The sequence below is a fragment of the Giraffa tippelskirchi genome, chromosome 12 (assembly GCF_054371585.1).
Source record: "Giraffa tippelskirchi isolate mGirTip1 chromosome 12, T2T-mGirTip1v1.2.pri, whole genome shotgun sequence".
Lineage (NCBI taxonomy): Eukaryota > Metazoa > Chordata > Mammalia > Artiodactyla > Giraffidae > Giraffa > Giraffa tippelskirchi.
Window position 1 is genome coordinate 71,084,155 of NC_137286.1, and position 15,076 is coordinate 71,099,230.

At 54.8% G+C, this 15,076-nt stretch overlaps 1 protein-coding gene and 1 long non-coding RNA gene across 2 annotated transcripts in view; one reads left to right on the forward strand and one right to left on the reverse strand.

Annotated features, from left to right (window-relative positions):
• LOC145529707 (uncharacterized) overlaps positions 1-15,076 on the forward strand; it is a 1,704,434-nt gene that overhangs the window by 641,965 nt on the left and 1,047,393 nt on the right. Inside the window, exons 82-83 of the long non-coding RNA XR_014071296.1 lie at positions 53-164; positions 7,690-7,801. This is a non-coding gene — a long non-coding RNA (uncharacterized LOC145529707). The remainder of the gene's footprint in view (positions 1-52; positions 165-7,689; positions 7,802-15,076) is intronic.
• Positions 9,842-14,905, reverse strand: LOC145529539 (uncharacterized). The gene is made up of 3 exons (XM_081550119.1): positions 11,457-14,905; positions 10,745-11,057; positions 9,842-10,494 (listed from the first exon to the last, which is right to left on the reverse strand). Exons 1-3 carry the CDS (start codon positions 11,691-11,693, stop codon positions 9,866-9,868), a joined length of 1,179 nt encoding a protein of 392 aa, XP_081406245.1. The 5' UTR covers positions 11,694-14,905; the 3' UTR covers positions 9,842-9,865.

Below are 15,076 nucleotides of genomic sequence, written 5' to 3' on the forward strand. Positions count from 1 at the left end.
GAGGGGCTTGAGGTCCGCCTGCGGCAGTTGGTGACCTTCCTGCTCCCCTCAGGGCAGAGCCGCCGGCCTGAGAATGAGGGCGCTGCTGAGCCCAGGGGCTGGGATGGCCCGTTGCTGCTGTGGTCCCAGAGCTCCACCCGAGAACTGACGGAGGCCGTCTGCCCGTGAGTCCTCTCCCGCTTGTCTGTCAGCTTGTTTGAACCATGCTGGGTTTTCTGCCCAGCCGGCTAAGGGGAATCCCTGGAAATGCAAGGGTGTGGGTTTTGGCAGACTTCAGGGAAGACATGCCAGATGAGCCTGGGAGACTCCAGCTTAATCTGGATTCAGGAGATATCTCTTCGGGCCAGCTAGTAATTGTAGGATAAGCCTAATGAGTCTTCACAGGATGAAGAGAGTAACGTGCCAAGGTAGCAATCGATGTCCTCATTCGAGAGGATGATGAAGCTGGTGCTCAGAGAAGGGGGGAACTTGGCCACAGCAAGGAGGTGTGCACCCAGACGGAACCCCCAGATCCGGCCATTTGAGCTCAGGGAGGCCACTGGTGTGGCTTGTCCCTGTGGCAGGGGCCGAGGCACGCAGCCCACCCTGATTCCTGCGGGGGCCTGACTTGGGAAGTGCCATCTGGTAGCTTTGAGACTCACCAAACCAAATTGCACTGGAGAGAGGAAGGACACCTTCCTTCATCCACCCCCCACCCCCGCCGGATTCCCACATACCCTGACCCCTTTCTCTGGATTTCGGAGCCCTTTCCAGAGTCCCGCTCATATGACCTCATTCGAAGTGCACTGTGGACGAGCTGCCATCTGCAGCTGCTACCACAGCAGCCAAGGGCTTTAGCTCCCGAGTACCTCCCTTCCTTTGGAACTTGGGGGCCCTCTACTCCCCACTTGCACACCACAGACCTTTGCTGAGGATTGTGGGGACCCTCACTCAGTTTGCAGCACGTTGTAGCCATCCCTGTCCTCTCAATACCTCCCTTGCAACTCAGCTTGTGAGCTCCTTTGGAGCAGCGTGGCCCACCTGGCTGCAACGGCAGAGACACAGCTGACAGTGAAACAACAGCTTCGATCTGACAGCCGGAAAGCTCTGTCAAAAGGGACCTCCCTCTTCACACCGTAGAGGCTGTAGGAGCCGCCAGGGTTTGGGAACCAGTGCTGGGGCCAAAATGACTCCACAGCTGTTTTCCTTCCTGGGGAGGGTTCTGGCTCGAGTGGGAATGGCTCAAGTCTCCTAAGGTTCTGAAAGCCCACTGTGTGCAGATTCACGGTACACAGAGAGGAGAAGGTGGAGTCCTGCCCTGGAGGTGGTCACAGCTCACGGATGAGCCAGGCAGGCAGGCAGGCAGGCAGGGCATGAGAACACCTGAGCTGCCTTCATGAGTGCGTGGTGTGGGGGCAGAGGAAGAGAAGCCGGTCTGCTCCCTCATGTGGTGCCCAGGGCAGGTTGTCCCCAGAGGAAACCCTTACGACGGTGAGGACTCTCACTGCTGTTTCCCAAGGGGTTCCGTCGGTGCGTGTCTTCCCCGGAGCGGTCAGGCCGTCTCTAAAGTACACTGGCCATGGGCATTGCCTCTCCTTGGAACTTCCCATGTGTTTCTCTTTTGTATGGAACAGTGATTTTTCTAGAGGGGTTCTGGGCCACAAGGTTGTTGGGTCATTTGCTAGCCTTCTGTCGTGAAGAACGCTTTCCTGGGCGTTGGGGTGGTTTGTTGTTCCAGCTCCCTTTCTTGGCTTCTTTTGGGAGCTGGTGCAACAAGAGGAGCTCAGCCTCTGCCTTCTGGCTGAGATGTCACCCTTCAAACAGCAATGCCTGCCTGGAGATAATGATGGCATTTGCCAAAAGGGCTTCGTTTGGCACATGATATCTTGAAAGGACGTACACCGTCCTTTCAGCTATCAAAGGCTAGTTCAAATGACATAAAAATGAGAACTCTCCAATGGAGTCTTACAGTAGGTGGAGAGTCCGAAAAAAACTCCTTCAGTCATCTCACTGAGAGTCATTGATTGGGGACACCAAGAATATAGGAAGGAATGCAGAAAGAAAAGATGAAATTGTGGTCAGGATCGGGGGGAGGGATGAACAGGGCCTGCTTGCCTTGAACCCAGGCTTTGTTGGCGGGTGGGGCATAAAGATCGAACGGGTCTGAAACTACAGAGTGGTGATGGTAACACCGTATCACCAGAGTTACACAACAGTGTCCCAAATTGCAACAATGATGAAAAAGTTTACTAATCCCAACTTAACCAACAAAAATAGACGAAACCATACAAAAAGTAAAACATCACCAGAAAGGTGGAAACAAACCAAATGCAAAGCAGCTCAGGGGAAAGGAACTCCATGTCCCCTGGGGGCAGACCGAGTTGCCGGCGTCCACGGTGAGCAGACAGGGATGGAGGCTGCAGAGCCGACCGCTCCCCTGGACATGGTGTTTCCGGCAAGGGCTCTGGGTCTCTGTCCAGAGCAGGGGCTCGTTCTTCCTGCAGGGGCGGGTGAGTCATCGTCGGCGTCTGGGTGTTGCGCGGGAGCCAGGGCAGGCTCTCCCTGCCGAGGCGGTGACTCCTCCTCTGCCTCGGGTTCTCCTGCCAAAGCCCGAGCAGGTACAGGTGCACGTGGAGGTGGAGGTTCTGGCTGAGGGGGTGGGACATCAGTGCCTGGGGCTGGGGGTCCTGCAGGCACGGAAATCCGATCTGCCCGGTGTGCTGGCCAGTACCCAGCTGGCCTGGTGTCTCTGCGAGGGCAAGGCTCGGTTCTCCATCTGCCCTCGGTGGATCCCTGGGTCCTGCACCTGGAGCCACCACCTCTGTAGGCACAGGTCTGGGAAGTGGAGCCTGGTTCCAGTTGGAGGCCAGTGCTAGAGCTGGGGGAGAAGCAAAGTTTGCCCACAGACCAGCCTTGGCATGTGCGTATCCCGGGACAGAAAGCTTCCAAGAGATTCCGAAAGAATACCCAGGGTTGGATGTCTTTTGGGACTGAAGTGTGCAAGATGGGGGTAGGGGTGTGAGGCCAGCGCTTGCTGCAGGCCCAGCAGCATCTTTCAGGGACTCGTCCCTGTGTAGCTCAGCACCCCCTCCCCACACACTCCCGTGCACCAGCCCCAGCGTCCTTACCTCTGTGCTCTGGCGTGCTGGGCTCCAGGTCCTCCTGCTGCCTCAGAGGCCGGGGTTCTCGGGACTCTGGGTCGGAGCCGGGTGTGCTGAGCTCCGTGGCAGCCTCAGACTGGGCCGCCGGGTGTATCCTGGGCGGTGTCTCGGCAGCAGGCCTTCCCCGCCTCCGCTTCGCCCCCGGTGGGGCTGATGCCTCCGTGGGCACGCTCACCTGGAGCCTGCACTGGGCCTCACGGGCGGGGGGTTGGTGCTCCGACCCCTCCCTCCGGGAGGTGGACGGGGTGTCCCCGTCCTCGGCCTCATCACGTGGGAAGCTCTGCAACGACAGTGACCGTCAGCCAGCCGTGCTGGGAGTTTTCCGAGCTGGGCCTGGCCAGTGGAGCCGCTGCTTCTGCCTGCTCGAACTTCTCTTCCCAGAAGGGTCAGAGACGTGTGTCTGCTCAGATCCCCACCCGGGAGGAAAGAGACCCACCTGAGGGTGTGAGGTCAGCCTGGGCGGCCGGCCCTGCCCGCACTGTTCCCATCCCAGCCAGCCTGATCTCCCCTGGGGTGTGGACACAACTTGTCCGCAGGCTTCTGACCCCACATCCGCCTGGACTTCCTTGAGGGAGACACACCCCGAGAAACCCGCATCCACACACACAGGCAAAGGACCCGGTGTTTCCGGGTGGCATGGGAGAGGTGGCCTGGCCCGGCCTGGGGCTCCCCGTGTTACCTTTCTGTTTCTCCGGGCAGAGGGCCAGAGGCCTCTCGGGGGTGCCCTGAGCCAACGTCGACAGGGTGCCACGCACACTGCCTGTGAGCTCTCCTGAGGCCCCGGCCTCTGGGCAGGGGCAAACAGCAGAACATCCTGGCAGCAAGAGATCTGGCTGGGGGCTCCTCTCCGCTCTGGAGGCCTGGATACCCGGGTTGCGGGTTCTGTTGGGTTCTGTTGCCGGCAGGTGACATCATTTCCTGGGGTTCGTGCTGAGGTCCCTTCCCCAAAACTTCCCAAGGGAATCTCTGGGTTTCTGACTGCTCGACCACCCCCCTTAGGCCATGTGCAGGCACATTGACAGCCACACAGCCCAGCCCACAGCCCTGGGGAGGCCTGGGTGCAGCCAGGGCCTGAGCTCCGAGGACCCCGCTGCTCTCAGACCAGGCTCCTTCTTCTCATAAGTGGTGTGGCCCTGGACAAGCATATGCCCCTCAGGGTTTCCCCAGTCTCTCCATCTGCAGAGTGGGGGTCATTCTCCCATCTGTTTCCTAGGTCTGTCAGCCTACGAGCAGCTCCATGCCTCTCCACCTGGGGCCGATATCACGTGGAGCTTGTGCGCTGAGACTTCAGAAAGAAAGACTCCATCCAGGGCTGACACAGCACAGAATGGGGCAGAACGAGGCCTGGATGCGCCGTGGTACCCAGGAAAAGGCACTGCCCCTCCTGACTGTTTTGAGACCCCACATCCAAGTTGGAGGCCCGAAAGGAAGACTCGAAGGTCTCCCTCTCTTATAGAAAAGAGTAGCCAACTTTCTGGTCCTCTGTTTCCATTGAGATTCTGTTCAAGTGTCCCAGCTCGGCTTCTGCGGGTGGCTGAGCTTCTAATGGCTCCCTGCGTTCTTGTCTTTTCCTCTCCAAACCTTCCGTCCTTTTCCCCCTTCTGGGGTGGATGGGCGCTGTCATTGCTTCTACCTTCGAGACAGATTGATGAAAAGTCTGGACCATCGACTCCTTTCCTCTCTTTGGTTCCGTGTCTCTCTCTGGCTGTGTCCCTCTCTTTTCCTTTCTTGATTCAGTCTGTGTCTTCCTCTTTCTCTCTCGTGTGTGGATGGATGGATGCTAGGAATGCACATGTATATGATTAGATGAGGGTTATGTTTTAGGGATGGGTTAGAGGGAGAGAAAGGCTTTAGGTCGGAGTTGGTCATGGGGGAAGGGTCAAGGGTGGTGGTGGTGTTTCTTGGAATCTGAGTGCTGTGCATTCTTCGTCTCTTTCCATATGAACCCCTTCTCAGATACACCACTTGCAAGGAGTCTCTCATGTTCCGTTTCCTATCTTTTGCATCTGTGAATGCTTAGCTTCTCTGTTGTGAAGAGGTTCCATTGGATGGAAACCCATTGGTGTACTTCATTTCCCTCTTTCCCTTACTTGAAGAGACGCATTTCTACCTCCGCCCAGCAAATGGCAAGGAGACTCTGATGTTAAGGAGCCTTTGACCTACGCTTCTTTCTAGCTATCTCATGACATCAGTCTTTAGGGTGAGGTTTTTCCCCGATATTGAGGTGGTGTGAGATCAAAACCAATAGCGTTCTTCAGATGTAGCTGTCTGGTTTTCCCATGGCCATTTATTGAAGAGGCTTTCTTGTTCCCATTTGGATATTCTCCCCTTCTGTGTCAGAGATGAGTTGACCATGGATGCCGGGGTTTGTTTCTGGACCCTCAACTTTATTCCATCGATCTGGATCTGTGTGTGTTGTTGTATTCCCAATAGCATACTGTCCTGCTGCTGCCGCTGCGGCTAAGTCACTTCAGTCGTGTCTGACTCTGCGCGACCCCATGGCCTGCAGCCTACCAGGCTCCTCCGTCCAGGGCATTTTCCAGGCAAGAGTACTGGCGTGGGTCGCCATCGCCTTCTCCGATACGCTCCTGAGGATCCTAGTTTGGTCGTCTAATTTCCTTTCACACAACCTTGGATGTCCGTATCGGGGCTTTTTCGTCGGATTGTATTGACAATTTAGGCTCTTTTCTGTTTCCGTAACCCCTTTTGCAATTCTTTGTTCGGTGCGACAATGCATTGGCATTTTGGGAGGAATAGCATCCAAGCTGTGGATTGCCTTGTGGGGCTGTGACATCATTTTCCCAATAGGAATTCTTTCAAGCCCTGAGCACAGCTTCTCTTTCCAGTGATTGGTGTGGGCTTGATCTTCCTTCTTCCATCTCTCGCCGTTTTGTGAGAACAGGTCCTTCCTTCCCTTCTGGGTTAGATGGACTCGTGGGTATCACTTCAGTGAATGGCATTGTCAGTGGGGGTGATAATTCCCTTCTCATTGGAAGACTTTGCTGTGAGTATTAGAAATGCAAGTGATTTCTCTTCCCCTTCCTCCCTGTCCATCTCTCAGAGCCACCGGGAAACAGAGGCCTCATCCAGGGTCACACAGGCCTGAGGGAGTGCAACTAGACTGTTGTTTCTTCAGGCCCTCCGTGCTGGACATCATCCGGGATACTCTGTGTGTGTCTTCCTCAGTCTGGTGTCCCTTCAGACCTTTCCCTAGTTTTCACAGGCTTGTTGTGTTGGTGTTCTTTGTCTGTTTGGAGACACATCCTTGAGAAGCTTTGTGTTTCCACTCATTCGTCTCGCGATGTATGACCTGTCTTTTGCTTTTGTAATGAGGTCTTTCCCACAGTAGATATCTTTGATTTTGCAAAGTCCACTGTATTCTCTGGGTTGTTTTGTGGACTGCCTTTTAGTTTTGTGTGTGAAGACTCAAAGCACGTGTCCGGTTTCTGCTCATTGTTCTTCTAGATTTGTGACAAGTTTTCATGGAAACTTTGTCTAGGGATAACTGGAAGTGAACTCGGTGTAAGGTGTCAAGTCTCCATCTCCATTCATGTCATGCCCTGCAGTTTCCAATTCCCTGTTCCTGAGTGGTTTTGGAGACCTTGTGGGAAGTTTGGTTGCATGGGAGTTTGCATTTCCACCTTGAGTAGATTCCCACTGTTCTGCCCTCAGGGACACTGTCAAGGGGGAGTGAGGAGCAGCCTGCACTTCCAGCAGTGACCACACGGTGGGGCGAGTGCTGCTCTCCCCTCTGGGAGCCCCAGGCCACAGGCATCCCAGTGAGGAGCCAGCTCTGTGCTCGGCTGAAAGGAGTTAGACTCTCAGGAGCCTCTGAGCCCTTGCCTTTGGATCACCCAGGGTGGGCATTTACTGTGACAGAAAAAAATTGCCCTGAATTCCATGGACGGAAGAGCCTGGCTGTGTAGAGTTCGTGAGTTGCCGTGAATCAGACACAACTGAGGACACAAAAACTCAATAGACTAAAACACTTTTGGGGGGTGGGGGGAGTGAAAGGGGGTGATGTGGGGTTTTTTTGTCGTATATAATAGCCAAGGGAAATCTAGTTTAAACCTAAATTCACATAGATGGGAAAGGTATAGCTCTCCGTCACCCTATTAAAAAAAAAAAAAACTACTTAACTTTTCTGAAAGTTTATTTAGTAGCTTCTTTGAGCAGTTCATTGTGAAGCATTTTTTTTTTTTTGTGACATCGGCCTCATTAAAAAGTACGGTTTGCCTTTACTGGATAATTTTGTTCATTGGTTTGTTAGGGAATCTTGGTAATATTTGAGTTTCCTGGGGAGCATGGGCACATGACCTGGCCCTGGCCAATCGGTGCGTTCCACCTCCCTGGCCACTGTGATTGGCTCCGGACTGGGGCAGTGCCCAATCGGGGCCCAGGGCCGGGCCTCACGTTGGAAGCCAGGGGAAGACGAGCTCTCGTCCTGCTGGGGTAGGGGAAGGGGTGGGGCCGGGGGAGGTCAGGCTCCAGCAGTGGGAGGGGCTTGAGGTCCGCCTGCGGCAGTTGGTGACCTTCCTGCTCCCCTCAGGGCAGAGCCGCCGGCCTGAGAATGAGGGCGCTGCTGAGCCCAGGGGCTGGGATGGCCCGTTGCTGCTGTGGTCCCAGAGCTCCACCCGAGACCTGACGGAGGCCGTCTGCCCGTGAGTCCTCTCCCGCTTGTCTGTCAGCTTGTTTGAACCATGCTGGGTTTTCTGCCCAGCCGGCTAAGGGGAGTCCCTGGAAATGCAAGGGTGTGGGTTTTGGCAGACTTCAGGGAAGACATGCCAGATGAGCCTGGGAGACTCCAGCTTAATCTGGATTCAGGAGATATCTCTTCGGGCCAGCTAGTAATTGTAGGATAAGCCTAATGAGTCTTCACAGGATGAAGAGAGTAACGTGCCAAGGTAGCAATCGATGTCCTCATTCGAGAGGATGATGAAGCTGGTGCTCAGAGAAGGGGGGAACTTGGCCACAGCAAGGAGGTGTGCACCCAGACGGAACCCCCAGATCCGGCCATTTGAGCTCAGGGAGGCCACTGGTGTGGCTTGTCCCTGTGGCAGGGGCCGAGGCACGCAGCCCACCCTGATTCCTGCGGGGGCCTGACTTGGGAAGTGCCATCTGGTAGCTTTGAGACTCACCAAACCAAATTGCACTGGAGAGAGGAAGGACACCTTCCTTCATCCACCCCCCACCCCCGCCGGATTCCCACATACCCTGACCCCTTTCTCTGGATTTCGGAGCCATTTCCAGAGTCCCGCTCATATGACCTCATTCGAAGTGCACTGTGGACGAGCTGCCATCTGCAGCTGCTACCACAGCAGCCAAGGGCTTTATCTCCCGAGTACCTCCCTTCCTTTGGAACTTGGGGGCCCTCTACTCCCCACTTGCACACCACAGACCTTTGCTGAGGATTGTGGGGACCCTCACTCAGTTTGCAGCACGTTGTAGCCATCCCTGTCCTCTCAATACCTCCCTTGCAACTCAGCTTGTGAGCTCCTTTGGAGCAGCGTGGCCCACCTGGCTGCAACGGCAGAGACACAGCTGACAGTGAAACAACAGCTTCGATCTGACAGCCGGAAAGCTCTGTCAAAAGGGACCTCCCTCTTCACACCGTAGAGGCTGTAGGAGCCGCCAGGGTTTGGGAACCAGTGCTGGGGCCAAAATGACTCCACAGCTGTTTTCCTTCCTGGGGAGGGTTCTGGCTCGAGTGGGAATGGCTCAAGTCTCCTAAGGTTCTGAAAGCCCACTGTGTGCAGATTCACGGTACACAGAGAGGAGAAGGTGGAGTCCTGCCCTGGAGGTGGTCACAGCTCACGGATGAGCCAGGCAGGCAGGCAGGCAGGCAGGGCATGAGAACACCTGAGCTGCCTTCATGAGTGCGTGGTGTGGGGGCAGAGGAAGAGAAGCCGGTCTGCTCCCTCATGTGGTGCCCAGGGCAGGTTGTCCCCAGAGGAAACCCTTACGACGGTGAGGACTCTCACTGCTGTTTCCCAAGGGGTTCCGTCGGTGCGTGTCTTCCCCGGAGCGGTCAGGCCGTCTCTAAAGTACACTGGCCATGGGCATTGCCTCTCCTTGGAACTTCCCATGTGTTTCTCTTTTGTATGGAACAGTGATTTTTCTAGAGGGGTTCTGGGCCACAAGGTTGTTGGGTCATTTGCTAGCCTTCTGTCGTGAAGAACGCTTTCCTGGGCGTTGGGGTGGTTTGTTGTTCCAGCTCCCTTTCTTGGCTTCTTTTGGGAGCTGGTGCAACAAGAGGAGCTCAGCCTCTGCCTTCTGGCTGAGATGTCACCCTTCAAACAGCAATGCCTGCCTAGAGATAATGATGGCATTTGCCAAAAGGGCTTCGTTTGGCACATGATATCTTGAAAGGACGTACACCGTCCTTTCAGCTATCAAAGGCTAGTTCAAATGACATAAAAATGAGAACTCTCCAATGGAGTCTTACAGTAGGTGGAGAGTCCGAAAAAAACTCCTTCAGTCATCTCACTGAGAGTCATTGATTGGGGACACCAAGAATATAGGAAGGAATGCAGAAAGAAAAGATGAAATTGTGGTCAGGATCGGGGGGAGGGATGAACAGGGCCTGCTTGCCTTGAACCCAGGCTTTGTTGGCGGGTGGGGCATAAAGATCGAACGGGTCTGAAACTACAGAGTGGTGATGGTAACACCGTATCACCAGAGTTACACAACAGTGTCCCAAATTGCAACAATGATGAAAAAGTTTACTAATCCCAACTTAACCAACAAAAATAGACGAAACCATACAAAAAGTAAAACATCACCAGAAAGGTGGAAACAAACCAAATGCAAAGCAGCTCAGGGGAAAGGAACTCCATGTCCCCTGGGGGCAGACCGAGTTGCCGGCGTCCACGGTGAGCAGACAGGGATGGAGGCTGCAGAGCCGACCGCTCCCCTGGACATGGTGTTTCCGGCAAGGGCTCTGGGTCTCTGTCCAGAGCAGGGGCTCGTTCTTCCTGCAGGGGCGGGTGAGTCATCGTCGGCGTCTGGGTGTTGCGCGGGAGCCAGGGCAGGCTCTCCCTGCCGAGGCGGTGACTCCTCCTCTGCCTCGGGTTCTCCTGCCAAAGCCCGAGCAGGTACAGGTGCACGTGGAGGTGGAGGTTCTGGCTGAGGGGGTGGGACATCAGTGCCTGGGGCTGGGGGTCCTGCAGGCACGGAAATCCGATCTGCCCGGTGTGCTGGCCAGTACCCAGCTGGCCTGGTGTCTCTGCGAGGGCAAGGCTCGGTTCTCCATCTGCCCTCGGTGGATCCCTGGGTCCTGCACCTGGAGCCACCACCTCTGTAGGCACAGGTCTGGGAAGTGGAGCCTGGTTCCAGTTGGAGGCCAGTGCTAGAGCTGGGGGAGAAGCAAAGTTTGCCCACAGACCAGCCTTGGCATGTGCGTATCCCGGGACAGAAAGCTTCCAAGAGATTCCGAAAGAATACCCAGGGTTGGATGTCTTTTGGGACTGAAGTGTGCAAGATGGGGGTGGGGGTGTGAGGCCAGCGCTTGCTGCAGGCCCAGCAGCATCTTTCGGGGACTCGTCCCTGTGTAGCTCAGCACCCCCTCCCCACACACTCCCGTGCACCAGCCCCAGCGTCCTTACCTCTGTGCTCTGGCGTGCTGGGCTCCAGGTCCTCCTGCTGCCTCAGAGGCCGGGGTTCTCGGGACTCTGGGTCGGAGCCGGGTGTGCTGAGCTCCGTGGCAGCCTCAGACTGGGCCGCCGGGTGTATCCTGGGCGGTGTCTCGGCAGCAGGCCTTCCCCGCCTCCGCTTCGCCCCCGGTGGGGCTGATGCCTCCGTGGGCACGCTCACCTGGAGCCTGCACTGGGCCTCACGGGCGGGGGGTTGGTGCTCCGACCCCTCCCTCCGGGAGGTGGACGGGGTGTCCCCGTCCTCGGCCTCATCACGTGGGAAGCTCTGCAACGACAGTGACCGTCAGCCAGCCGTGCTGGGAGTTTTCCGAGCTGGGCCTGGCCAGTGGAGCCGCTGCTTCTGCCTGCTCGAACTTCTCTTCCCAGAAGGGTCAGAGACGTGTGTCTGCTCAGATCCCCACCCGGGAGGAAAGAGACCCACCTGAGGGTGTGAGGTCAGCCTGGGCGGCCGGCCCTGCCCGCACTGTTCCCATCCCAGCCAGCCTGATCTCCCCTGGGGTGTGGACACAACTTGTCCGCAGGCTTCTGACCCCACATCCGCCTGGACTTCCTTGAGGGAGACACACCCCGAGAAACCCGCATCCACACACACAGGCAAAGGACCCGGTGTTTCCGGGTGGCATGGGAGAGGTGGCCTGGCCCGGCCTGGGGCTCCCCGTGTTACCTTTCTGTTTCTCCGGGCAGAGGGCCAGAGGCCTCTCGGGGGTGCCCTGAGCCAACGTCGACAGGGTGCCCACGCACACTGCCTGTGAGCTCTCCTGAGGCCCCGGCCTCTGGGCAGGGGCAAACAGCAGAACATCCTGGCAGCAAGAGATCTGGCTGGGGGCTCCTCTCCGCTCTGGAGGCCTGGATACCCGGGTTGCGGGTTCTGTTGGGTTCTGTTGCCGGCAGGTGACATCATTTCCTGGGGTTCGTGCTGAGGTCCCTTCCCCAAAACTTCCCAAGGGAATCTCTGGGTTTCTGACTGCTCGACCACCCCCCTTAGGCCATGTGCAGGCACATTGACAGCCACACAGCCCAGCCCACAGCCCTGGGGAGGCCTGGGTGCAGCCAGGGCCTGAGCTCCGAGGACCCCGCTGCTCTCAGACCAGGCTCCTTCTTCTCATAAGTGGTGTGGCCCTGGACAAGCATATGCCCCTCAGGGTTTCCCCAGTCTCTCCATCTGCAGAGTGGGGGTCATTCTCCCATCTGTTTCCTAGGTCTGTCGGCCTACGAGCAGCTCCATGCCTCTCCACCTGGGGCCGATATCACGTGGAGCTTGTGCGCTGAGACTTCAGAAAGAAAGACTCCATCCAGGGCTGACACAGCACAGAATGGGGCAGAACGAGGCCTGGATGCGCCGTGGTACCCAGGAAAAGGCACTGCCCCTCCTGACTGTTTTGAGACCCCACATCCAAGTTGGAGGCCCGAAAGGAAGACTCGAAGGTCTCCCTCTCTTATAGAAAAGAGTAGCCAACTTTCTGGTCCTCTGTTTCCATTGAGATTCTGTTCAAGTGTCCCAGCTCGGCTTCTGCGGGTGGCTGAGCTTCTAATGGCTCCCTGCGTTCTTGTCTTTTCCTCTCCAAACCTTCCGTCCTTTTCCCCCTTCTGGGGTGGATGGGCGCTGTCATTGCTTCTACCTTCGAGACAGATTGATGAAAAGTCTGGACCATCGACTCCTTTCCTCTCTTTGGTTCCGTGTCTCTCTCTGGCTGTGTCCCTCTCTTTTCCTTTCTCGATTCAGTCTGTGTCTTCCTCTTTCTCTCTCGTGTGTGGATGGATGGATGCTAGGAATGCACATGTATATGATTAGATGAGGGTTATGTTTTAGGGATGGGTTAGAGGGAGAGAAAGGCTTTAGGTCGGAGTTGGTCATGGGGGAAGGGTCAAGGGTGGTGGTGGTGTTTCTTGGAATCTGAGTGCTGTGCATTCTTCGTCTCTTTCCATATGAACCCCTTCTCAGATACACCACTTGCAAGGAGTCTCTCATGTTCCGTTTCCTATCTTTTGCATCTGTGAATGCTTAGCTTCTCTGTTGTGAAGAGGTTCCATTGGATGGAAACCCATTGGTGTACTTCATTTCCCTCTTTCCCTTACTTGAAGAGACGCATTTCTACCTCCGCCCAGCAAATGGCAAGGAGACTCTGATGTTAAGGAGCCTTTGACCTACGCTTCTTTCTAGCTATCTCATGACATCAGTCTTTAGGGTGAGGTTTTTCCCCGATATTGAGGTGGTGTGAGATCAAAACCAATAGCGTTCTTCAGATGTAGCTGTCTGGTTTTCCCATGGCCATTTATTGAAGAGGCTTTCTTGTTCCCATTTGGATATTCTCCCCTTCTGTGTCAGAGATGAGTTGACCATGGATGCCGGGGTTTGTTTCTGGACCCTCAACTTTATTCCATCGATCTGGATCTGTGTGTGTTGTTGTATTCCCAATAGCATACTGTCCTGCTGCTGCCGCTGCGGCTAAGTCACTTCAGTCGTGTCTGACTCTGCGCGACCCCATGGCCTGCAGCCTACCAGGCTCCTCCGTCCAGGGCATTTTCCAGGCAAGAGTACTGGCGTGGGTCGCCATCGCCTTCTCCGATACGCTCCTGAGGATCCTAGTTTGGTCGTCTAATTTCCTTTCACACAACCTTGGATGTCCGTATCGGGGCTTTTTCGTCGGATTGTATTGACAATTTAGGCTCTTTTCTGTTTCCGTAACCCCTTTTGCAATTCTTTGTTCGGTGCGACAATGCATTGGCATTTTGGGAGGAATAGCATCCAAGCTGTGGATTGCCTTGTGGGGTTGTGACATCATTTTCCCAATAGGAATTCTTTCAAGCCCTGAGCACAGCTTCTCTTTCCAGTGATTGGTGTGGGCTTGATCTTCCTTCTTCCATCTCTCGCCGTTTTGTGAGAACAGGTCCTTCCTTCCCTTCTGGGTTAGATGGACTCGTGGGTATCACTTCAGTGAATGGCATTGTCAGTGGGGGTGATAATTCCCTTCTCATTGGAAGACTTTGCTGTGAGTATTAGAAATGCAAGTGATTTCTCTTCCCCTTCCTCCCTGTCCATCTCTCAGAGCCACCGGGAAACAGAGGCCTCATCCAGGGTCACACAGGCCTGAGGGAGTGCAACTAGACTGTTGTTTCTTCAGGCCCTCCGTGCTGGACATCATCCGGGATACTCTGTGTGTGTCTTCCTCAGTCTGGTGTCCCTTCAGACCTTTCCCTAGTTTTCACAGGCTTGTTGTGTTGGTGTTCTTTGTCTGTTTGGAGACACATCCTTGAGAAGCTTTGTGTTTCCACTCATTCGTCTCGCGATGTATGACCTGTCTTTTGCTTTTGTAATGAGGTCTTTCCCACAGTAGATATCTTTGATTTTGCAAAGTCCACTGTATTCTCTGGGTTGTTTTGTGGACTGCCTTTTAGTTTTGTGTGTGAAGACTCAAAGCACGTGTCCGGTTTCTGCTCATTGTTCTTCTAGATTTGTGACAAGTTTTCATGGAAACTTTGTCTAGGGATAACTGGAAGTGAACTCGGTGTAAGGTGTCAAGTCTCCATCTCCATTCATGTCATGCCCTGCAGTTTCCAATTCCCTGTTCCTGAGTGGTTTTGGAGACCTTGTGGGAAGTTTGGTTGCATGGGAGTTTGCATTTCCACCTTGAGTAGATTCCCACTGTTCTGCCCTCAGGGACACTGTCAAGGGGGAGTGAGGAGCAGCCTGCACTTCCAGCAGTGACCACACGGTGGGGCGAGTGCTGCTCTCCCCTCTGGGAGCCCCAGGCCACAGGCATCCCAGTGAGGAGCCAGCTCTGTGCTCGGCTGAAAGGAGTTAGACTCTCAGGAGCCTCTGAGCCCTTGCCTTTGGATCACCCAGGGTGGGCATTTACTGTGACAGAAAAAAATTGCCCTGAATTCCATGGACGGAAGAGCCTGGCTGTGTAGAGTTCGTGAGTTGCCGTGAATCAGACACAACTGAGGACACAAAAACTCAATAGACTAAAACACTTTTGGGGGGTGGGGGGAGTGAAAGGGGGTGATGTGGGGTTTTTTTGTCGTATATAATAGCCAAGGGAAATCTAGTTTAAACCTAAATTCACATAGATGGGAAAGGTATAGCTCTCCGTCACCCTATTAAAAAAAAAAAAAAAACTACTTAACTTTTCTGAAAGTTTATTTAGTAGCTTCCTTGAGCAGTTCATTGTGAAGCATTTTTTTTTTTTTCTGTGACATCGGCCTCATTAAAAAGTACGGTTTGCCTTTACTGGATAATTTTGTTCATTGGTTTGTTAGGGAATCTTGGTAATATTTGAGTTT

Bases quoted from the DNA above. Each gene is read 5' to 3' on its own strand.
- LOC145529539 (XM_081550119.1), bottom strand. From the start codon at position 11,693: ATGATGTCACCTGCCGGCAACAGAACCCAACAGAACCCGCAACCCGGG. The intron at 11,058-11,456 runs GTAACACGGGGA...CTGTCGTTGCAG, and splicing joins CTGCCCGGAGAAACAGAAAG to AGCTTCCCACGTGATGAGGC. The intron at 10,495-10,744 runs GTAAGGACGCTG...CTTCTCCCCCAG, and splicing joins CAGCACGCCAGAGCACAGAG to CTCTAGCACTGGCCTCCAAC.